The sequence below is a fragment of the Galeopterus variegatus genome, unplaced genomic scaffold, assembly GCF_000696425.1.
Source record: "Galeopterus variegatus unplaced genomic scaffold, G_variegatus-3.0.2 Scaffold3487, whole genome shotgun sequence".
Classification (NCBI taxonomy): Eukaryota; Metazoa; Chordata; class Mammalia; order Dermoptera; family Cynocephalidae; genus Galeopterus; species Galeopterus variegatus.
The window spans coordinates 201709-226481 of NW_007729598.1; the positions used below are offsets into that span (position 1 = coordinate 201709).

General features: G+C 43.5%; 1 protein-coding gene and 1 pseudogene across 1 annotated transcript; both read right to left on the bottom strand.

The window, feature by feature from the left end:
* Positions 1-1238: 1238 nt before the first annotated feature.
* Positions 1239-2445, bottom strand: LOC103600861 (annotated as a pseudogene).
* Positions 2446-10178: 7733 nt separating this feature from the next.
* KIAA0226L (KIAA0226-like ortholog) lies at positions 10179-23692 on the bottom strand (the record flags this gene model as incomplete). Its single annotated transcript, XM_008585196.1, is given in 9 exon segments — positions 10179-10370; positions 11661-11751; positions 12369-12532; positions 14407-14751; positions 16586-16634; positions 20741-20890; positions 22053-22185; positions 23050-23110; positions 23591-23692. Coding segments are annotated over 9 exon segments (1208 nt in total), but the record flags the coding sequence as incomplete, so codon positions are not given.
* Positions 23693-24773: the final 1081 nt, after the last annotated feature.

Below are 24773 nucleotides of genomic sequence, written 5' to 3' on the forward strand. Positions count from 1 at the left end.
CTGCCACTCACCTTAATTCTTCCACCTCTAAACACTCATAGCTCATTTGGTGTTTCAACTGGGAAACCACAGTGGACTTGCACAGACACCACTGTAGTCATGGGAAAAATCCATGATGCACTAGCACTGTGCAGATGACCATAATCTTTTCTCAAAATAGGAGGAACTCCATGTCATGTAACATGTGACATATTGTGTCATGTAACATGTGCCAAATATGAACAGTAGTTTAAAATCCTCAGAAATGTTAAACAGACACCCCACAATCACCTGTGGCCCAAAGTAATGAAAAGTCTCAAGCCCCAGAATCTCATGTCCAAACAGTACTTACAGAATTGTCAGCTCAATGTTTGTTTTCACGAGGAAGGATAAGAAATTCAGAATCCAGAGAGCTACTTAAAGGAGACACTGATACAGACAATGTGTTTCTAAGATTTAGAACACTTTGTTCAGGCTGTGTATTTTCTGGAGCTGTCTACATGTATTAGGTTACATCAGGATCTTTTCATTACTTATATTTATAGGATTTCTGTACATTAGGAGTCTTCACACGACATAAAAGTATTTATTAAAACTAAAAACATTCGGGCCGGCCCGGTGGCGCACTGCTACAGTGCGCTGCTTGGGAGCGCAGCAGCGCTCCCGCTGAGGGTTCGGATCCCACATACAGACCGGTTCCCGCTCACTGGCTGAGCGAGGTGAGGGCACAGCACCTAGGGTTGTGATCCCGTTGCCGGTCCCGGTCTGGTACGGGTGTGACACTGAGGGTTGCGATCCGTTGCCGGACACGAAAAAAGACAAAAAGACAAAAAGACAAAAAAAAAAAACTAAAAACATTCTTGTATTTTTCACATTTACAGGGTTTGACCCAGTGTGCATTCTTACATATGGGCCAACTGAGGCCAATTGCTTATATTCAAGAGGTTTCTCCCCTGTGTGTTCTGGTTTTGAATTGAACTGCCACGACTAAAGGCTTTCCCACATGGTTAACATGTATGCCGGTTCTCTCCACACTGCATTCTCATGCATGCTAGAAACATTGTGTGGTAATGAAAGCTTTCTCACATTCTTCAATTAGGGCTTCTCTCCAGTGTGTATATCTTCATGTATCCAAAATGAACTGCAATGAGCCAAGGCTTTCCCACACACCTTAGGTTTACAAGGTCCATCTCTAGTGTGCAGCATCATGTTTTTGAACATTTGAACAAGAATTGAAGGCTTCCTCACTGTCCTTACATTCATAGTAGGGTTTCTTTCCAGTGAGTCCTTTTATGTTTTTGAACAGAATTGGAACAAGTGAAGGCTTTCCCATGCTCCTTGCACTCATAGGGTTTTTCTCCAGTGTGAGTTCCTTCATGTATTTGAAAACAACTGGAAGTACTGAAGGCTTTCCCACATCCTTATGTTCGCAGGGTTTCTCTCCAGTGTGAGCTCTTTCATGTACTCAAATAGAACTGGAACAACTGAAAGCTTGACCTCATTTCTTACACTCAGGGAGTTTCTCTCTGGTGTGAGTCATTCCATGACTTTGAAATGCATTGGAAAACCAAAGTCTTTCCCACACACCTTATATTTATAAGGGCCATCTGTAGTGTGTGTTGTCCTTACATTCAGGGAGTTTCTCTCTGGTGTGAGTCGTTCCATGACTTTGAAATGCACTGGGAAAACCAAAGTCTTTCCCACACACCTTATATTTATAAGGGCCATCTGTAGTGTGTGTTGTCATGTGTCTTTGAACACTTTTGAGACAAATGAATGCTTTCCCACATTCCTTACATTCACAGGGTTTTTCTCCCATGTGAGTGCTTTCATGTAATCGGAAGAAACTGTGACAAGCAAAGGCTTTCCCACCCACCTTACATTTATAAGGTCCCTCTCCACTGTGCAGTATCATGGGTCTTGGAGTGCTTCTGAGAGAAATGAGGGCTTTCCCACATTCTTTACAATCGCAGTTTCTCTCCAGTGTGGGCCCTTTCATGTATTTGAAAAGAGTGGTGACAGCTGAAGGCTTTCCCACATTCCTTACATTTATATAGATTCTCTCCATATTCCTGATAGTCACATGGTTTGTGTCCAGTGTGAGACATAATGTGCCTATGAAGGGATGAAGGATGCATGAAGACATCTCTGCACACACTGCTTTCACTTGGTTTTACTCCGGGAGGAGTTTTCTTGTTCAGATGACAATCTGGAACCTGGCTGAAGATTTCTCCACACGAACTACCTTCTGCACTTTCACAGACTCTCTCTACCACGTAACTGCTTAGATTTGTCCTGGGATTATTGTACTGATCTTCAATGTTCTGGTCTCATTTTTTTCCTATAGAGGCCAGGTTCCTGAAGGTTTCCAGCATCACATCTCTGTAAAGATTCTTCTGGGAAGGATCCAGCAAAGCCCATTCCTCCAAAGTTCATGGCCACATCCTCGAAGGTTACTGAGACCATTTCCCGGCCTCCAGGTGACCGGGTGTCCTCCCTCCTCCCCCCATGGCCTCTGCAGGTAACAGCATGATGTGGGCTGAGGCAAAGCCACTTGGGGTGTCTGGAAGCAGCCAGAAGGGTTCTGAAGCACCCTGAGCAGCTCTCTTTCAAACAATCACTCAGGGAGCTGGGCTTTTCCATTATGTGGCTCTTCCATCTCACAGTCCTCCACTCCCAGACAGTCAGAGAGAAACGAGAGTGTGGAAGATCAGCTGGAGGTAATGCCCAGCCCTCCCCCTTGTATTCCAACAGCTATCCTTCAGCCACATGGGCCCACCTAGACACAAGATGGGCTACAACATGAGTTTTAACCATGTGTGTGTGAAGAAGATGTGAGCCAGGTATTGGTGGACACACTACAAGCTGTAAGCATGCCCTTCTTGGTTTTCCTACAGGCCCATAGTCAATGGAAGTAGTGTCCATTAACCTGGTGTAGTAAAAATTGCCCAACGGCTACTAATGAGCCATATTCTGTTGGATATTAATAGAGGAGCTCTTCCCCTCAGCATTCAGGGCTAAGGTAATGTTCTCGTTTACACTTCTGGACTCCATACTGCAGAGTACAGGGGAAAGAGTTCAGATCTGAGTAACTGGAGTCGACAGTCCAGCTGTTCCCCAAAGGCATCTGATGTGCCTGGCCACAGCACTTGCTCAGTAAATGGCCTATTGAATGGCTTCATTAATTTATTTCTAATGTTGAAATTTGTTCAGAGTGAAGGAGACTGAGGATCAGATCAATGTAACTGGAATAGATGGTAGAGCAATCAGAAGCTTCTTTGCCTCTGCCTAGGGTGGTGGCAGTCAAGTTCTGAGGTGGGGAGGCTAGTTTTCTGGTTCATGACGCTGTCAACAGGATTGGTGATCTAAAGATGGTAGAGCAATCAGAAGCTTCTTTGCCTCTGCCTAGGGTGGTGGCAGTCAGGTTCTGAGGTGGGGAGGCTAGTTTTCTGGTTCATGACGCTGTCAACAGGATTGGTGATCTAATGCACCTTGCAGCCTCTCTGCACACCAGCTTCCTCTCCTTGCTGAAAGAAACACTGTGGACATGTCAGGGAGGGGTCTAGGACTTTAGTCTAAGCCTGTGTGCTGGGTTAATGTCAGCCAGACACCACATGCAGGAAGCCTCTCAGTCACGGGCCTCTGGAGGTCATCGCCACAGGGCGTGGAGAGTAGAGAACCGCACTGTCTATGCTGATATCCTCTATAGGCAGGCTTAAAACAAACATTTAAGGATCTCCACCTTTAAATATATAATTCCTCAACTAGCTTGGACAGGGAAATCCTAGTTTCCTTTTTTCACTTCACTAGAAACTGAAATAGTACTTTTATGAGTGTTGATGTGGTAAGCAGACTGCAAACACAATTGGGAAACTTCAGCAGAAAATTGAGAAAGTGAGCTTCTCCATGTCCTCAGACACGTATGGGCAGCTCTCCTAGCTAAGAGGACTAAGAATGGAAGAGATTAACCATGCAATTTCAGCAATACATGCAGTTTTCCCCTTTGCAGACTCCTGCCTGTGCCTCCAGCCCTCTCTCTCTCCAGCCCTCCCCTGACCTCATCCTGCTGTGCTCCTGCCTCCATGGTCTCATTCTTCCAGCACCCCTGCCTGGGGTCACAGGTGAGGAAACAAAGGCCAAGGGGCCATGCATACCCAACCCCCCACCCTTCCTTTTAGGTGGTGCTCTGGGTGCCTGGGACCCAGAATTCCCTGTCCTACGGTCCCAAACCCACTTATGGGATTGCTCAGGATTTTCCCCCTGGTCTAATCTCCTGAGGGTGAACTCTGCTGCCCCCACTAGAACCAAGGGGCACCCAAAGGACAACTGTTTGTGGGATGGAGCCAAAGTGGGAAGCCAAAGAGGGTGGGGATCAGCCCTTAGCCAGCTATGCCTGAGCCATCATGTTCCAGAGCAGAGCACCAAGGAGTCAGAGATCTTGAAATTCAAGCCTGCTCTCTCGGGTCCTGATGAGCGTATATTCCTCATGGTGGCAGGATAAAGCATATTTAATTTTTAAATATTTAGATACACACACAGTTGTATGCCTGTCTAGGCTCTGCAGATGTGAGTGGTGGGCCTTCCCCCTCCCGCCTCCCTCCCAATCTCACTCATTTCTCGAAATAAACCCTGATAGCTGCCTTTACCCCATTATTCCACTGGGACCAGCTCTCAGAACTTTCTGCAACCTTTGATCCTTTCTATCTGCCCTTGAAACTCTCTTTGAGTCTGTGAGAGAGACTTTCTCCTCCCCTGGCTCCTCCAGTGCCCTGAAGGTTAACATTCCTGAGGGTCCTGCCCGGGCCTTCTTCTCCCTGGTGGTCCCACCCGACCCCATCCCAACTCTGGAGCTCTGGCGCCTGTTTTGATGAGACCCTCACTCTTAGTTGGCTGCTGAGCATTTCCTCGGAGGCCTCCCTGGCAGATCTCAACCTCTCCTCCACGTCTACCCTCTTGGTTAATGAGGCTCCATCCTTCCTACACTGCCTCACAACCTCTATATCTTCTGGGGCTTTTCCCCACTATCCAGGTTCAAAGATTTCCACTGCTAGGTCTTCGCAGTGTCCTCCCACAGGCTGGATCTGGGTAAGATGAACAAGGCAGAGTTAAGCCAGCACAGGGAAGGATCCTGTCTTCATTTGAAATTTGGATATTTTGTTCATCATGGATTTTTTGGCATCAATTTTTTAAAATACTGCATTGAAACATGACTTATCTGGATCACTGAGTTTTTGGGGTCCCTTCAGTCTTACTCCTCATCTGCTTCACTGTTGTCCTCCCCGCTGGCCAAGCATCCCCTCCTTTACATGTCCTCTGTGCAGCCCCAGCTCAGGACACCTTGGCCTCAGCGGGTCACCCTTTGTTCCCTGCCACAATCCCTCCCACACTGAACTCAGCATTACCTCCCTTGGGTGCAGGTTGGTTGTTCCTTCTCTCCCCCCAAACCCCTCAAAGCATCCCTGCTGCCTGCAGAGACCAGACTCCCTGGCCTCGTGTTCACTGTGCTGGCTCCATGTTGCGGGTCCTATTTCCTTTCCATCCTATTTCCTTTCCAGCTTCATTCCCAGCCATGTCTCTCACTTGGTCTACTCTTCCCTCCCCAAAGCAGCCTGCCCTGCCTGCCTCACTGCCTCTGGGCTGCTCTTCCCACGTGCAGCCTCCCTTCATCCCTTCTCTTCACTATGGGGTCTGGCTTAGCTTTCAGGGATCAGCCCCCCATGACGCCTTCTTGGAGTGTCCCCCATGGAACCCACCCCTTCTACAGTGTTTCGACTGTACCACATCTTTATAGTGTCTGACTTCTATATTCCTTACCTGCTGTCCCACTCCTGTTGTCCCCCAGGACAGACTGAGGGTGCTTCGACTGCAAAGTCTCCAACACCAGGCCTGGACACAGCACTGCCCGGTACCTCTTCAGCCTCCAGCTCGAGTCTACACCCTGACGGTTAGTCTGGGTTTCTCCTTCCCAGCCTCTGCAGTGGACCTCACTTCACGGCATCTCCTACCTCTTTCCCTCTGTCTGTTGAATGCCCCGTTGACGCCTCAGACTTGGTTTGAAAATGGAGTCCTGTTCTAAACTGTGCACTCCAAACACTGACAGCAAAGGTCTGCAGTGACCACTCACAGTTGTTCGTAGGTAACATTATCCCAGATGACATTCCGACACCCACTACTTGATGGCTTCTCTTATCTTCTGAGGTCCTCCACATGAAGCTGGCATGAGCAGGGGACCTCAGAACCTCTCCCCAGTCACATGTGGAAAGCCCCCAAGTGAGTCCAGCACTGAGGACAGCATGGAGCAGTGACAGGTGCCCTCACTGCCCCTCACCCACCTGTTTCCAGCCCTGTGTGCTCTATGAGGAAAGGCAGGGGCCTTCACGCCAACCAACCATAGCTTCACTGAAGATCTGTTTAAATATAAATTCCAATTTCTGTTACAGCTGAAAATCAAGATGGACTCACCTGCTTTTTCATGTGAGGTAACCGCCAGCTTCCCGCATCCCCTCCACCAGGATTCAAACCACCACCTTCCAAATTCATGGCTCTGCCCTGACACCTGGAGGGTCAGCAGCTCTCTCCAGTGTGTGAGGGCTGAGAGGGCGAGGAGCTGCAGAGTTCAGTTGCTGCTGCTCTGTGTTTTGCGTCTCTGTCTACACATACCCACAAACCTACAGATGGTGTAGGTTTTTATGTTATCATCTTCCAGAGCCCATTTCCTATGTCTTGACACCTGAAGGTTAGAGACCCAAGACCTGGTAAAGACTCTCATGTGCTAGGAACATTAATGGTTCTTTCACACATGCTACTTAATTGTCATTTAACCCTCATAACAATCTCAAAGGGTAGATGTATTAGTTTCTTGGGGCTGCTGTAACAAATTACCACAAACTGGGTGATTTAAAACAACAGTAATTTACTCTCATAATTCTGGACATTAGAAGTCTGAAATCCAGGGCTGGCCCGTGGCTCACTCGGGAGAGTGCGGTGCTGATAACACACTGATAACACCAAGGTCCCGGGTTCGGATCCCATATAGGGATGGCCAGTTCACTCACTGGCTGAGTGTGCTGCTGACAACACCAAGTCAAGGGTTAAGATCCCCTTACCGGTCATCTTTATATGGGAAAAAAAAAAAAAAAATGTCTGAAATCCAGCTGTCAGCAGGGTTGGGTCCTTCTGGAGGCTCTGATAAAGAATCCGTCCCATGCCTCTCTCCTAACTTCTGGTGGCTGCCAGCAGTCCCCGGTGTTCCTTGGTGTGTTGATGCGTCACCCCAATCTCTGCCTCCACCATTCCCTGTGTCTTCTGTGTCTATATCTGTTCATATTTCCCTCCTCGAAGGACACCAGTCACTGGATACAGGCTCATCCTAACCCACTATGACCTAATTTTATTACACATGCAAAGACCCTAGCTCCAAACAGGACACAGTCACAGATACCTGGAGTTAGGACTTCAGCATATTTTTTGGAGGACACAATTCAACCCACAATAGTAGGTACCATTCTAGTCTTTGTACTACAGATTGTAAACTGAGACTCAGAAAGTAACTTATCCAGAGATAGAGAAAATAAGTAAAGGAGCTGGCCACTTAGCTCAGTTGGTTAGAGTGCATCCTTATAACAACAAGGTCATGGGTTCGGATCCCTGTACCAGCCAGCCACCAAAAACCACACCGAAAGGAAGAAAGTAGGTGGTATGACTCCACTTTTTATTTATCTAGACCTAATTATTACCACCTTGTTGGGCCCTTGCTTGTCCCTGGCCCTCTGCTGGGTGCTTCCTTTTCATTTCTAATCCTCATATCAACTGCATATTGTTATTATCTCTCATTTCACAGAGGCTCAGATCATTTTAAGCAGCTTGCCCAGAGTCACACAGGTGGGAAGCAGCAGATCTGGGATTCAATCTGAAGTCCTAGCCAGTAATTCTCACCCAGCTCAACACCCAGAACGTCTTTGGGAAGGCTCACCCCTCCTCACCCCACACCCCTCGCTCGAGATGGCATAACTCCCTCCTTGCAGCTGAGAATCGTGACTGTAAATAACGTGTCACTGGAATTGTCCAAGTGAAGAATGCAGAGGCAGAAAATTAATGACTGAGGATCACAGCCCTGCCCCTCGATGCCTCCCAGGGGATGATGGTCCAAAGACCAAGTGTTCACTTCCCTTCCAGCAGCCAAGGAAGCATTGAACCAAAAACCCGCTCAACAAGGAAACCCCATTAAAGAGCAATATATGTCACACCAAACTGAGGGCTGAGGATCACTTCTCTGTTATAACAGGTACCTTACGGGGAAGGAGCCTTCACTACTGCAGTGAAGAGGAACCAGGTCTCAGACAAAGCCTTAATTGGTTATTTAACTTACTTCATTCTTCCTCAAAATAAAAAATCGAAACCATCACTTCCTGGCCACTGCTGTGCACTCTTTCTTAATATCAAAGATGTGTCACACACACATGCACACACTCATTGGTACCTTAGAAACACAGCAACCCTGAGCACAGGATCCTGAAGACAATGCGTAAGTCACAGCAACTTACTTAAATCAACACAAGGAATGACTGAGAAAACACTCCACCCAGTGCCACTAACATAGCTTTGATCAGTACCTACAAGCTAAATTCGATTTTGCTCCTATTATCTCAAAAAGATACCACAGAAGTAGGAGCTAGGCACCTGGGCTTTGGAGGCAGGCAGTCTTGAATGCCAGCCCCAGCTCTATAACACATATCCATGGGAACTTAGGTAAGTTCGCTTTTCCAAACCTCAGTTTCCTTTCCTGTAAGATGGAGATATTAATATTTACCTCAGAAAGCTGTTAACGAGGAATATAAACATACCACTCTGACTCTTGATTCCTAACAGTGAATATGAGCTACAAGTAAGTAAAATATTGTTTGAGATTGGATCTTATTTATCCTATGTGCTAAATTTCTATTTAAAAGAGACCTGGCTTAAATAATGAATGTGAGCCCGGCTCTGGCACAGACGTTGGAGATGAGGAAACAACTGACAGAATGAAAAGACACCAGATTGACAGAAGACACTCATTTCTTTCATGTGCTCAATATTATCCTATGCACACAGATGCACACAGACACACACAACTAGATGGGGTTAGGGGTCAACCTGTAGCCCTTCATTGCCTGCCTGCACTCCTTAGCAGCCCACTCAGAACAGGTTTAGTTAGGGCATGTGAAGGCGGTGGAATACGACACCCAAGCCCCAGATTGAGAACTGCTCAGCCCGAAGATGTGCCAGGAAGAGACCCAGTCCCAGACCCCCTTCTCAAGTGGGAGAAAGTATTTAGGAGGGAGAAAGAAAAACATAGGTGCATGTGCTTCAAAAAAGCACACACACATAAAAACTATCAGAAAATAGAAATACATAAAGGTTCTGTGATTCACCCAACCTTATTAATTGATGCCTATGGTTTTAATGTTGTTACTAGAATCACAATGTTCATTAAGAGTATTTTTTCCCCAGTTTATTTAAGTTGGCAAATACTTTATGTTCAGTTTTATGGCTACGAGGCAAGATCCTTATGGGCAGGGAAGAAGTTCTATTCACCTCTGCCTCCTTTGACTTAGTAGCATGTGGAACAGAGATGACAAATACAAGTTTTATCTGTCCCATCTGAAAGAGTGCTATCTAGAGGCAACTGCCTCAAACTGCACCCAACTGGACCTACACCCAGTGCCAAGCAATTTGAAATGCATCTTGAAATAAATATAACTGCAGAAGTAATATGTACTCTCAATGCAAACCCTGGAAAAAATAAAACGTGTAAGACTGACACAATTAAAAAATGGCATCTAAGTAGAAGTTTGTTATTTGAAGGAAAAAAAAGCCTGAGCAGATTTTTGTTCATTGAAAGTACTGACAATCAGTTTCACCAAACAGGCTTTAATGGAAGAGGAACTGATTAATTCATCTTGTCAGTTACAATAATTTTTTTTAAAAAAACAGGCTCCAATATTAGCTAAATACAACTGTTCAAATACAATGTAAGAAGTATCTAAAAAACCTTTTTATAAAAACCCAGTAGCAGCAAAAACAATGAACATTTGTAAACAAAACCACTAGCAACAACCCTATGTTTAATAACAAAGAATCTGCATTCTTTTAAAACAAATATATACAATAAAGAGAATACTGACCATCTTTTTTTCAATATACAATACCCGATATCTAAAACAATGTTACCAATGATAGGCACAAATTGGTGTTATCATAAGGCACGTTGAACAATCTTTTTCATGATACTCAGGGGCATCATGTTGCTGCAGAGGGTAAATTTTCCAAAAGCCTTCTCCTAGCTGTGATCCTCGCACACCGGGGGCACTCAGAGGACAGGAAGCACTGTCTGTGAAAGCAAGCTCTGCATGCTGTAAGGAAGGAGGACAGCCATCAGCAAATGGGCTGCATTGTTTTCTCACCCACCTACAGACACTCATTCCCATCCTGTGGAGGGAGGGCTCTGAATCCAAAACACAGAGTCTTCTAAAAAGAAACCAGCTAGGATGAAACTCACAGTGCTTATAAATCCCTCAACAGGCCATGAACATGAGCCTCAGAGAGCCTGATGTAGTGTATGCTGCGGTGCCCCAAGACCCACCAGAGCACCAAGGTCCATGTTCCTCCAGTTGTTGAGACAATTGGTGGCTGATGCTTCTTGGGATGAAGCATTGCTTTTCTAGAAATGGCCCTAAAAATGCCTCATCCAAGATCATGCCCCCTTCCTGGTGCTAGCCTGCATCTAGTGACTGGTCAATGTGGAGATGAAAGGCTCAGCAGGTCCTGTGTTTCCAAGTTGGGACAGTGCTGAGAAGCCATCACAGCTCCAGAGTTCCCATGACTTCACTGCAACCACACCACAGTTCAGCATCTCCTTCTGCCCCATCCTGCTGCCTTCACAGCCCACACATGTATGGAGCTGGAGAACATGCAACTCTACATGCAAATCCCTGCCTCAAAGTCTCTTTGCTGGGGAACGAGTTCCCATGACTTCACTGCAACCACACCACAGTTCAGCATCTCCTTCTGCCCCATCCTGCTGCCTTCACAGCCCACACATGTATTGAGCTGGAGAACATGCAACTCTACATGCAAATCCCTGCCTCAAAGTCTCTTTGCTGGGGAACCTGTCCTGCGACACTACCTAATGGGCTAGGGGAGACAACACCAGAGTGGCCTAAGAGGAAGAAATGTACATAACAAGGATGAAGGCAGAATTATTACCAGGATTCCTCCTATGAATCAGTTGAGAGAGCATGGGATTCCCTCAGGCACTAATACCATAGAACAAGGGTCAGCCACCTTTTCTGCAAAAAGTAGCCAGAGACAACACTTCAATGCTGGGTATAACTATGATCCAACTACAAAAACAGGGGCAGGCATAGGCAAAAGAGGACCATCTCCTTTATGCAAACCCTGTACCAGAAGACATCATCCTTTATCCCTGCCCTATGCAAATACTCCTCCCTGTGTGCCCAGAACTTTATCGCCATTCCAATATACAAAGCATCATTGTACTTTAAAGAAATAACTTTGTGCTTAAGTTATTAAACCATTATTCAACTTAAGTTAATTTTGTGCTCAAATTATTAAACTTAAATTAACTTTGCACTTAAGTTGTTAAGCTATTATTAAGCTATATTATTAAATTACTAAGATACCTGAACATCTTCTACATATTGTGGTCTGAAATGGGAAGATGACGGTCGTACTCCGGCAAAATTCACAAATAAAGCCCTTTCCTTGACATAGCTGTAAGAAAAAAGTTACAACCCTCATTGGTAATGCTTCACTTGATGAAGAAGCTGAGTTACCACTTTTATAGAACTTTATAAGCATTAATTTTTGGATGTCTATGATTCCAGCCTCTAGAAGGAAAAGGATGTTGTATCCTGCAGCAATGAATAGATCAGAAGCAAAGAAATGAATTCACCCATTTCTCATCAAGGCTATTTAAGGCACCAGGAAAAGATCATAATTTTAAACAAAGCGTTCTTAAATTATCTAGTTTCATTTTTGATGGCTGCACTGGAATTCTTCAGTCATGTAGACATAGAGCTTCCTGTTCCATTGAATGCTGAGTCCACATGGCTGTACGTGGCACTTCAGAGCAGAGCAGGCCCCAAGTGGGGCTGGGTGCACACACTAAGGAGTCCCTTGGCCCAGGCTTGCACCCCAACTCTACCACTCATGAGCAGAATGATCTTAGTCCATTACGTCACAGCTCTGAACCTCGGCTTGCTCATCTGTAAATACCACTTCCCTCAGAGTGTGTGAGAGTTAATTGAGGTCAAGTGAAGAACACCCAGACCAGGCCCTGGCGCATAAGGGACAGCTCAGGCACACAGCTGCTCCAGGCAAACCCTCACCTCACAGCCAGCCACGTGTGCGAGGGAAGCTTTCAGAATGTCCTTGAGCGAGGGCATGAGCAGCCCTTTCTTGATCCTGACCAGGTCCTCCAGGGAGAACAGGTGGAGCTCATCAGTCAAGTGTCTCGGCACCTGCTCAAACTCCTTTAATGCACTGCCAGAGAGGAAACAAAGAGGAATTCAGAAACCGTCCCACACAGAGGCTGGGGAAGAATGGGGCTGGTTGTTTTCTCTTGGCACTCACAGTTAATTTTTTTAACTCAATTTTAAAAAATATAGCCCCAAGAACTACAGTGAACCTTGCTCACCACTCTGCATTTTGCAAGTTTTCTTGGAAGCCAGGAAGTTAAAATTCCATAAAAGCCGATTTCAAAAAGCTGAGCAAGCAGAGAAATGCCTCTCTTGCAGGCTGCCCATGCATGAACTGAGCAAAAGAAAACTGAAAATTTGTTTATCAAGTCTTAAAAATGTGTATCAAGTACTGTTTGATTACCCAGTAATCAAAATTACTACCTTATTCATTCCAGCTAAAGTCCAAGTACAAACAGTATCCCTAACTATTGTCTAAGCCTGTGGGAGAATTACTGCTCACAGGCAGGCATGTGACTCCCAACCCCATGAGTCCAGCACTGAGCTTAGGACTCGTGCACGCAACTGCTGGCAGTCAAGGTCACATAGGAGTCCCAAGAGCATTCAAAACTTAACTGAATCTTCTCCAAGCCCACCTCGTCTCCTGCCAAATTCCTAAATCAGTTAATGGCAGCACCAATCGCTGCATTCCCAAGCCAGCCACGGCCTATGCTGGACTTGGTTCTCTACTAATGCTAAGCAGGCTTTAATTCTCACCCAGCCTGGGATGCTCGCTCACACTGCATCTTCTGTCCGGAGGTTATCCTCTTCTATGCTTTAATTTACTCTTCAGGCTCAGGCTTTTTCTCCAGGAAGCCTTGCCTGCTCTCTAGCCCACCCCGCTCCTAATTGAGCTAAAGGCCACCTCCTCTATGTCCTCACGTCACCTTGCATATGTGTCTGATGCATTAGGCAATGATCTGTTTGTGTTGATGTTTCTCCTGGACTTAACACAGATCTACTGATTTTTTTTTATCTGAAGCACAGAATCAATATTCAAAAAATTTTTGTAGAAGGTAGGAAGTATGGGTGTTGTTACATGTTATGGGTGAGAAAACTGAGGCCCTAAGAAGAATTAACCTGTCTTGTCAATGCCTTGAGGTATAGGCTCAAAGCCAAATAACTATAGAATACATGCTCCTTCTGAAGAAATGCAATTCAAAGCAATACATCACCATTAAGTAAACATCTAAAACTGAAAAAAAAAACCCCTTTAAAACAAAACAAAATTTTTTAAAAATCTATGATCCCATCTATTATAACAAATTATCTTAACCTCCTTGAGTAACCTACTCTTTTTCCACTTAAAAGTCTCTCAATGGATTCATGCCTAAATCTTTATTGGCTATAAAATATTTCATACTATGATGTGGTATTACTTTAAGTATTATCCTATTACTGAACACCTAGTAGATTTTTAATATCTTTTCTTATAAAAAATATGTTAACTAAATCTTTGCTCATATCTATAGGTATGTCCTTAGGATAAACTTCTAGAAATAGAATTTCTGGAGGCCATGGCATCACCTGGTTTGACAGACCTCTCTATAAACATTTTTTAGAAGACCACTGGGGTACCAACGATCATAGCAGCATTATTCATAACAGCCAAGAGGTGGAAGCAACCCAAGGGTCCAAAAATGGATAAACATGTGGTGGATACATATAATGGCATATTACTTAGCCTTAAGAAGGAAGGAAATTGTGACACGTGCTACTACATGGATGGACCTCAAGGACATTATGCTAAGTGAAATAAGCCAGTCACAAAAAGACAAATACTGTATGATTCCACTTATGTGAGGTAGGTAACAGGTGAGAGGCCCGGAAGCTTAGGCTCCATTCAGTTCGCGTACATCTGCCTCTCGAGGGGGTCTGTCTGTGGAGGCCCTGACCTAGGGTGACATGCATTTCCTGCCGCGGGACACTGCCGACAGCCACGCGGGCTTCCTGCCTCTGAGAAGGCAGCCGCTCACCTTCACTCTGGCCAGCTCTTTGGCTTTCGCATAGAGGCTTTGGCTGATGCTCAGCAAGTTGAAAATAGGCTGGTGCCATATGCCGTCCAGCAGCTGCTTGGAGAAATTGCTGACGTAGTACTTCCTGAAGTCCCACATCATCAGGATCCGCGCAGGGACGCAGGACTCGGCGTACGAGTGGCAGCAGTCGCAGAAGTACTTCCCCAGGTACTCGCAGTACCGGAGCCGCTTCACAAACTCTGCCGAGCACAGCGGGGCGAGGACAGCGGGGCTGAGCCCTGCACACCACGCTGAAAATCTAGCCTGGTCCACTCCCACCCCAGATGCCCACGCAGGGATCAAGGCTCAGCGACTGTTTCCTGATGGTAAAGCCACGCGCGAACTCATGACAAGTGGGGAAGCTCCAGCAGAGCCTTGGGGACTTAAACTGTGGCCATTTCATGAGCTTTGCTTTGGTGGCACAAATGTTGGGAAAACAGAGCCCTCCCCAAATACTCCTGGTTTTGGAGGATGGGCATTGCAAACCACGGTGTAGCAAAAATCAAAAAACATTTGATTTAGGGTCTGGAAATCTGGCTGTCAGTCCAGACCCCACCTCTCACCAGCAGGAAAACTGAGGGTAGGTGGGAATTTCTCCAGGCTACTAGATGGAGTGATACGGCAGGTAGGAAGAGTGCTTTGTAAATTACAAAGCAGTACAGGTACAGTGTCAGGCAGTAGCACCTGGAAGAGTTCCAGTGAGGGAAAGGAATACAAGCAAGCATGCACAAAGGACAGAATGGGCAATACGTGGAGAGAAGAAATGCAGATAACCAGTAAGACGTGAAAAACAATCTCAGTAATAATCAAAGAAATGCATATTAAAACAGTGCGATACTCTGTTTTGCCTCAGATTGTCACAAATTTGGAAGATCCAGAGCTGGTGAGGTGTAGAGAGATGGGCACTCACTCTTGTGCTGATGTTAAGAAGACATTTCTGTGACTACTTTGATTCCTACATGTGCAGCAGTAATTCTACTTCTGTAACTCCCTCAGATGGAAATGCTAACAGGCACAAAGATTAAAGAGGTGTTTATTACAGCACCTCTTCATTATAAATGAGGGGAGAGAGGGTGGCAACCAAAATGCCCATCAAAGGGCAACTTGTTAAATAAGTATAGTGTGCTCAACGTGAAGTACCATAGAGCCTATTAAGTACATGGAAGAGCATGGGAAGTGGACATCCAGTTACAGATATGTATAATGTAGTCTCAATTTTGTTTTTGGGCCGGCCTGGTGGCACACTGCTACAGTGCGCCGCTTGGGAAGCGCAGCGGTGCTCCCGCCGAGGGTTCGGATCAATCTCAATTTTGTTTTTTAAAAAGATACATACACAGTCTAGATGCTCACCAAAAAAGTAGACAATGAATATTTCTGGACGGTGAGGGAAAGAAGGGAAAGAATTGCTCTTTGCATTTTTTAATATGTTAAAATGAACAGCTATTGCTTTTGGCAATATCTTTAATAAGATATATTGACAAACAAAAGGTACAGAGACTAATGTGACAAATATCTATGCACTCACCACTCAGCTTAAGGAAGAAAACAATTCAGTTGAAGTCTCCTATATGCCCTCAGCACTAGAGTCTAACATGAACCAAGTCTGATACTTATCATTCAGGGTTTGACTCGTGCGTCTTTCTGTAATTATAATATCATAAGCCATAATACAAATATTAGCTGATATATATTGTGAAAATTCATGAAATAATGAATGGAAAGTAGCTACTACAGTACCTAGCACAATGCAGATTCAGAATACAGTTTCCAAATAATGGCTTAAAGAATGAACAAGTCCTGAGTGATCACAGGAGCAAATCTCTATTGAATATTTGGTTAAATGTTTTACATGTGTAAAACTATTTCAAAAAGTTAATGGAAAAACAGAATTAAAAGATGATACAAATCTTTCCATGAACCTTTTGAAGTGCCCTCATACTATGTTATTTGATGCTTGAAACTCAATGAGGTAGGAACTATTATTTCTCCCATGTCACTGATGAAAACACAAGACAGTGAAGTTGAGCAAGGTGCAGGGACACACAACAGTAAGCAGGCAAGCAGAATTCCCACCCAAGCCTGGACCGCAGCAGCTCCAGCTTTGAGCCATCACAGCCCACTCCTCCTCTGCTGCATTTGATAGAGGGAAAGAAAGAGGAGCCAATGCCTTTGCATGTGCCCGAGTGATCCCTCAGGCCCAGGTCACACTTGCAGTTGATTTTTAAAAGCAAACAAATAAATACAGTTGACTCTCACTATTTGAGGTAGTTTCATTCTATAAAGGTACCATGACCACTGAATTACCCAACAGTGAACCATTGCTCCTGGAGAAATACAGAGTTAGGTACTGCAAGCCTCTGGTGACATTTTCCACCACTGATCAATATATAACCTTGTTTTATGTGTGTTTCTGTTAAAGCTTATTTAACACATTTTGTTGATCTATAACACTGAATTATAACTGATGCCTGAATGAAGTTTATCAAATACACACATTTTCTCCATAAGGTAAATATAGCCTTCTTGTGCTTAGAAACACTAGATAGCACTTCAACCCTATGCTTGGGGACCATTTTACATGGGAAAAAAAGGTAGGGGAGGCACAAAAATGCAAAAAAGAAACAAAAAACATGGCACTAAATAAACCATGAAAAGGTACACCCTGGCCCCTGTACTCTACATTCCTGATCAAACTTAGCAAGGTGAGAAGAAAAAGGACAGAAGACAAAAAATTTCCCTCATATAGTTGACCTTTCCCTATCATCTGCAATCCTAACATCTCAATATCCATTCACTTGTTCATTGAACCTCATTGAATTCATACTGTTATACTATCAATACACAATCATGTCAACCTCTTTTGGTTTCCGAAGTCCTTTCATTACAACAAAACAAAACAAAGCATCCTAAACCAATGGTTCTCAGCCAGGGGTAATTTTGCCCTCTCAAGGGACATTTGGAAACGTGTGGAGACATTTTCAGTTGTCACTGCTGGGGGATGTGACTAGCATCTAGTGATGCTGATAAGCATCCTACAATTCACAGAACACCCCCCCCCCACACACACACACCTCTAATAACAGAGCCAATAGTACTCAAGTTGGGAAATCCTACTCTAAACCACAGCTGTTCTCATCTGATAATAAGTCAATGTCATGGAAAAAATAGGAGAAAAATGTTCTAGAACAGGGTTTTCTAACAGAAGTTTCTGTGAGAATGGAAATGTTCTGTGCTGTCTAATACAGGAGAGGCCATGAGTTACATGTGGCTATTGAGCACCTGAAATGCAGCTGGTGTGATTGACAAACTGAATTTTTAATTTTAATTAATTTAAATTAATTTTAAATAGCCATATGGGTTAGTGGCTGCCATATTGGATACTGCAATTCTCGAATACAGCTAACTAAAGAGAAACAATAACTAAATGCAAAGTATGAAACTTGATTGGAACCTGGATGGAAAAATAATATCTTCAGAATAATGAAAATTGACCAGCAGTAGACATTAGGGAATTGTGTTAATTTTTTTGGTGTGGTAACTTTAATGTCCTCATTTAGAAGCACATGAAGTGGTAAAGGGTGAGATGTCATGTTCAATGTGTGTGAGATTGAAGGAGACTAAAAAAACATGACAACTATATTCAATTGGAATTCTGGATTGGATTCTGGAATAGATAAAGGACATTAGTGGAACACCTGGTGAAATCTGAATAAAGTCTGTAGTTTAGTTAATAGGATCCAATGCTAATTTCTCAGATGTAATAATTATACTATGATTTTTTAAGATGTTTACACATTAGGGGGAAGTTGGGTTGACATTAAGGGATATGGGAACTCTCTGTACTATTTTTGCAACTCTTCTAAAAGTCTAAAATTAGCTCAAAATAAAAAGTTTAAAAAAAAAAATTTATCCTAAGAGTGAGAGGAAGTTGTCAGGAAAAGCCCAAAATTATTTACATGGTTGATAATGCTGTCTACAATCTGTGCTCTGCTACTTCTGTGGCACATTTTCTCCTCTTACTTTCCAGACACATGGGACTCCAATTGCCACAGTCCCTTTGCACGTGATGAACACGCTCCCCTCTTGTGGAGACAATCACTTCCTCATGAAACCTCTCATTCCTAGTCCCCAAGCCCAGATTAAGTTCTCTTGCTGCAAATCCCATAGTGCTCTTGACTTTCTCTTTTGTTACACACGTCACCCTTATTACTATTTACTTACTTGGCTGATGATTATGTTTTCCCTACAAGACAGTAAGCCAGCTCCATAAGGGCAGGACCCTGTTTGTAAAATTCACCACTGTACCAACAGTGCAGACATATCTCCACATCTGAATAAACTTAGGGAAGTACTTAAAAAATTGGTGAAACCATAGTCATGTTTCTGTAGTTTCTGACTCAGGCATTCAATATTTACCGAGGCACCAGGATACAGTGGTTAACCAATCACATGGTTCCCTGCTAGACTAACTGGGGAAATGAGTCATTTAAAGAGAATTAGATACAACTGCAATGTTTGTCGGGCATTATCATCTAATGTGGTAGAGGAAGCCCAGATAGACTTCTGCTTTCTATTTTTCTCTCTCGAAGTGGAGCTCCTCAAAGTCTCTTTCCTTCAAAGACTGCCTATCAAAGGCCAAGGAAACTCTTTCCACCATATCTCTCTTCCTTCCACAGTCACTTCTACAGACACTGCTGGGGCAGAAAGTGATACCCCAAAGTGAAGGCCTCAGAAGCAGCCTCAATAGCAAAGTTTTTCTTTGACCTCCTCCTGCCCTCCTGTCTCTTAGCCTCATTCTCCCTTGAGGCAAGCCACAGAAACTAGAATCCCTCTTCCCCAAGGTGGGTCACAGAAACCACAACCCCCTTTTCCCAGAGCTAACCATAGACTAAAATTATACTCTAGTATTCCCCCTGCCTTTCTGTCTTGGAGCCATCCATAAAGAAATTCTCTGGCCTACCTTGTCTTGTTGTAGGTCGTAAGACCTCTCATTTCAGGAGGGGTCCTGCCCTCTACCCAAAAGGAAGAAACTACACAGAGAGGCCGAGAAGAATCTGGACAGGCCTCACTGGGTTTCTCCCCTCAGTCTATTAGCTCTGGATCATACTTTTTTATCCAGTTACATTTCAACACAACTGTCCCTGCTTCACAGAACCTAACTGTGAAAATGAGAGATTTTCCCAGTATCTTTGGGTCTTCATTCTGAAGGCTCCCATGTCATGTAAAACTATAATCAGATAAATTTGTTATGCCTTTTCTCCTATTAACCTACATTTTGTCAGGTGATTTTCAGCAAACCTTCAGGGGGCGAAGGGGAACTATTCTCATGGCCCTTATAACACCCTGACAGCAGAATAAACAATTCTCAGTTTCAAGTGGGCGACTTGCACTACTCACTGGGGAAAGCCTGGTTTTCCAGGCCTCAGATGGCCTAGAAATGATCCCTTCAAGCCACTTCCTCAAATTCTCTCAGAAGTCTGGCCAGCTCCTTGATACGCCATTCATTCACTAAACTGGTATCTTTTGAGGACCAACTATGTGCCAGGAATAAAGTAGTGAATACAACAGACAACATATCTGCCCCCATAGAACTTGCAATCTAATGAGGGAGACAGATAATAATAAGATAAATCAGTAAAATATCAAAGAGTATTTTAGGAAGAACAAGCTAAGAATAAAAAATAAGAAGCATGGGTAATATCAAGCATACATGTATAAGTTTGTGGCCAGGAGTGTGGTGAGGTGAGCATTTTGGATAGGGCAGCCAGGGAAGACCTCATGACTTTTGAGTGAAGATGTGAAGAAGTAAGAGAACCAGCCCTGGGGATGTCTGCAGGGAGGGCTCTGGGGAAGGACTTAAAAAATTGATGGAACCATAGTCATGTTTCTGTAGTGTCCTGTCTTTTTAAATTATTGTATATGATTTTTAAGTTTTAATCCTAGCAACTTAAAAAAATCCCCTTTAAGGTTATTTTCAGCTGCTACGTGATATTCATAATTAGGAATGCATAGTTAAATTCTCCACTTACAGAGCTCTCAAAAGCCCATGACAAACAAGGTGCCAAGAAAGCTAAGCCAGAAAAATACACCCAACTTCCTTTTCCTAAAACAAAATTTCCTGTGTCTCTCTGCGTATTACTTTTTTCCTTCACCTACTTCCATAAAGAGTCAGGTGGGACCTGTCACACTTGTTTTAAATGCCTTGGAGGCCCAAGCAGCAGCCCATACTTACTTGAGTGGTGGATGAATGTTAAATATGATTTGAAATCTAGGGGGCGCCCAGTCTTCAGTTCCTCGGATCCTAGACTTAAATTTAATTTCCTGTACTATGTCCATGCTAGATTCAAAGTCTCTTCGGACACGTTCTTCATCTACAACCTGCATAATACATAAAAGGATTTAGAAACAACTTAAATAAGCATACTTTAAGAATTTAAATAAAAATAACATTTGAATGTGTTTCCAACATTAAAACTTACCATGAAACTGCTTTCAACTGGACTAAATGACATGTTTAAGAGTCCTCCATGCCTCTAAAGCCAGCAGTGGAAAAATTGCTTCAACTACCACCCAGCTGAGAGCACTTTTCTAAGTATTTTTAGTTTATTTCTTTCCACTTTGAACTTACTGAAAGTAGGTCATTTTGACCTGGAATACTTTTATGAATAGCAGAAGCCTCACTCTCCTTAGTCAACAGACTTACAGATGCTGCCAGTGCAACCCTGTTGTCTTCAGTCTAACCCAGAAACAGCTCCATGCCCTTGTTTCTAAATGTTTAGTGGCTCCCCTCTGAACCTTATACTTTCCTGTTGTCATTTAAAATCAAAACTCCACAAATTTGAATTCTAAGTCCTCCACAATTTGGCCACTATCGTTTGAGCCTTATTTCCCATGAAGATCGACCCTCCGCACACAGATACCGACTAACACGTAGTGTCCAACCACACCGAGTCACTGTGCTCAGGGGCACACCAGGCACCTCCACTTTTGCCCCAACTGTCCTCTGCCAAGAATGTCCTTCCCCACGTTCCCAACTGCCACAGTTCTGCCCGGCCTAATACTTAGGTCAAATTCTGAGATCTCCCGTCAGCCTTCCCATGTTCCCCTGATGAAAGTAAACGCTCTGCCCAGCACTTCCAGGGTGCTTTCTTCCTACCCCTATTTTAGCCCTTGTCACAAAGTTCTCTACCCCAGCGGGCTGCATGCTCTCAGAGGGCAGCTGTTCTACAAGGGAATCAGTGTGTACTTTCAAAAAGGCCACCTGGGGCATGACTCCCACTAGCCCTGTTGAGGGTCTGGGTCCATTGCTTTAAAATGTCCTTGGGCCAGTCACCAAAAGCAATAACATCTACGTACTGGGATACTTATGAGGATTAAGATGTGAATGAGCACTCAATACATGCCAGTTTTGTCATTCATTTTGAGTCTCCTCCAGCACCCAGTGACCATACAAGGAAACATGCATGTTTGAAGGGAATGGGGCAGGCAAAATGAGAATTTAGGAAATTTCAATTCAAGGCCAACTTATTTTGATACTTACTACTGAGCCAGCTGCATTCAGAGAACCCGCCAGCTGATAATCAACTACTGACAACATCCAGCATTTCCGGAATACTCGGTACAACTCTTTGGCTAATAGCTCAGCAGAATTGAAGTCTGGCTTGTAAGTGACACTGAAATGTAAGAGATGCAAACACTGGAAAACTATATTCATGAGGAGTATGCTCAGGGGCTTCCGCAGGTTTCTAACTGTTCTTCCCACCCCCAAAACTCAGAGGAGGCCATTGTGTGAGACCATGAGCCACTCACTCACCAGGTATCCTACTCAACACAATGCCTCCATGCTCAACACATGCTCAGGGGCTTCCGCAGGTTTCTAACTGTTCTTCCCACCCCCAAAACTCAGAGGAGGCCATTGTCTGAGACCATGAGCCACTCACTCACCAGGTATCCTACTCAACACAATGCCTCCATGCTCAACAAATACAGCATCTTTCATTTACCGAAAGTACCAAACTTGGAGGTGTGGTGAAAAGAGCACTGGATTTAGAGTGAGAAGACCTGAGTTCAAGCCCTACTTCTGCTATTTAACAGCATTCTGTCCTGAGGCATAGCCTGTAGGCATCTCAGTATCTATGTCTATAACATGGGGTTTAAAAATACATACTGGCTGGTTAGCTCAGCTAGTTAGAGCGTGGTGCTGATAACACCAAAGTCCAGGTTTGATCTCTGTACTGGCCAGTCACCAAAAAAAAAGAAAAAAGAAAAGAAAAGAAAAACAAAAGAAGAAAAGAAAAATATACACATACATGCATACACACGTACAACCTGCCCAGCCTATCCATGAGGATTAAATAAGAATGTATACAAAAGCCTTTTATACATTATAAAACACTGTAGAAACTTTGTTTCATTTCTAGGTGGTAATTCTGATCATTGCAACTGGCTAAAGTTGGCCCAAGGTGTCAGAGGCCCAGTGTTCACAGTGCCTCAGATAGCCCCGGGGTCTATGTGCAGATGCACAGATAAACAGATACCTCTTAGAGGAGCTGCAGGAACATCCACAGGTTTCTGTGATATTGTTAAACTCTCCAGGTTCTGTGGGAAAATAAAAAAAGTAGTGAGGTCTTTCAGTCTGTTTCACTTAGTCATAGACAATTTTACAAGAACACAAAAATATCTCCCTGCATCTCAGAAAGAACCAATTATTCAGCATCTCCATGCTTCAAGTTCTGAGTTTCTTTTTCTTCTTCTGAGTTTCTATTATAAGATTACAGATAATGACCAAAGATGGGATTTCATCTGAAATTTCACTGAAATACATGTCAGGCCAAGTAGATATCAGGCCATAATGAATATCTGCTTTTTCATTCAGTTCTGCAAGTGAGATGAGAGGTTAGCTATCAAGACATTTGAAACAAGAAGAACATGTTATTTTTTATATTGGGGCATAATCTGATCTTGGAAGAAGTTTCTTTGAATGCCACTATAACGTGGTATTGCGTGTGACGCATGTTTGTATGTGTACGCAGAGAGGAGGGGCCAGGTAGTCATATCAGTTGAGTTTCTAAATCTTACCTAAAATAACAAATTCATCAAAGTCACATTTGCAGGCCTCTTTCATCACATCATAGCAAGCAGGTGTTTCAGTCACTGGGCAGACCTGCAACACAGCACAACCTAGAAAAAGAAGAGAGGGGGTTTTCACCAACAGGAAGAAAGACTGCACAAGCTGCAACACCCAACCAAATAGAAAGTGGGAATAAAAAAGGCTCAGAGATTATTTCAAAAGAATTTAAAAATTCAGCTTCAAGAATTAAAAAATGCAGTGAGCTATTTTTGTGTTCTTATATTCACTATGATTAAGTGAAACGGGCTCACAAGTCTATGGGTGCTCATAATAGTAATCTGCCTAAGTATGTTTGAAAATTTCAGTAATACAAAGTTTTAAAAAGTGAAACAGAAAAAAACAATCTCAGCTTTACAGTGATGCAAAGAGTACAGGAGACATAGATATTATACTGGGTTGAATATTGCCTCCTAAAAATTCATGTCCCTCCAGAACCTGTGAATATGATCTACTTTGGAAATAGGGTCTTTGCAGATAAATCAAGTTAAGAGGAGGTCATACTGGATTAGGCCCTAAATCCAATACGACTGGTGTCATAAAAGAGAGCAATTTGGAACTGGCCAGTTAGCTCAGTTGGTTTGATTGGGGTCAAGGGTTTAGATCTCTGTACTGGCCAGCTGCCAAAAAAAAAAAAAAAAAAAAAAAAAAAAAAAAAAAAAAAAAAAAAAAAAAAAAAAAAAAAAAAGGAAGAGAGAGAGAGAGAGAGAGAAAGATACTTAGCAAAAAATAAGTATCTTTATTTTTATTTGAAGGGTAAAAATATTCTTAAGTTTCATTTAACATATTCATATACAAGGGTACTTCAAAAAGTTCATGGAAAAATTCATATTATTCTTTAATTCTATTCGTCCACAAACTTAAAATTACCCTCACAGTTTTTTTAAGTTTCAGCTAAATATCAGTTTCCATCCAATCATTTAACAAATATTTACATTTGTTATACAAGGAGCTATGCTAGATGCAAATACAAACAAGACAATTTCTCATCTATCTAAAAGTTTAAGATCTCACGAGGGAGCTGAGACACTGACACACTTAACCATGAGAAAATGCAGTTGCACGCTACGTGCCTTGAGAAGTCCCAGGCAGGGTTCTGCATGGCACAACCCCAGGGGCGGCCATGTGCACAAA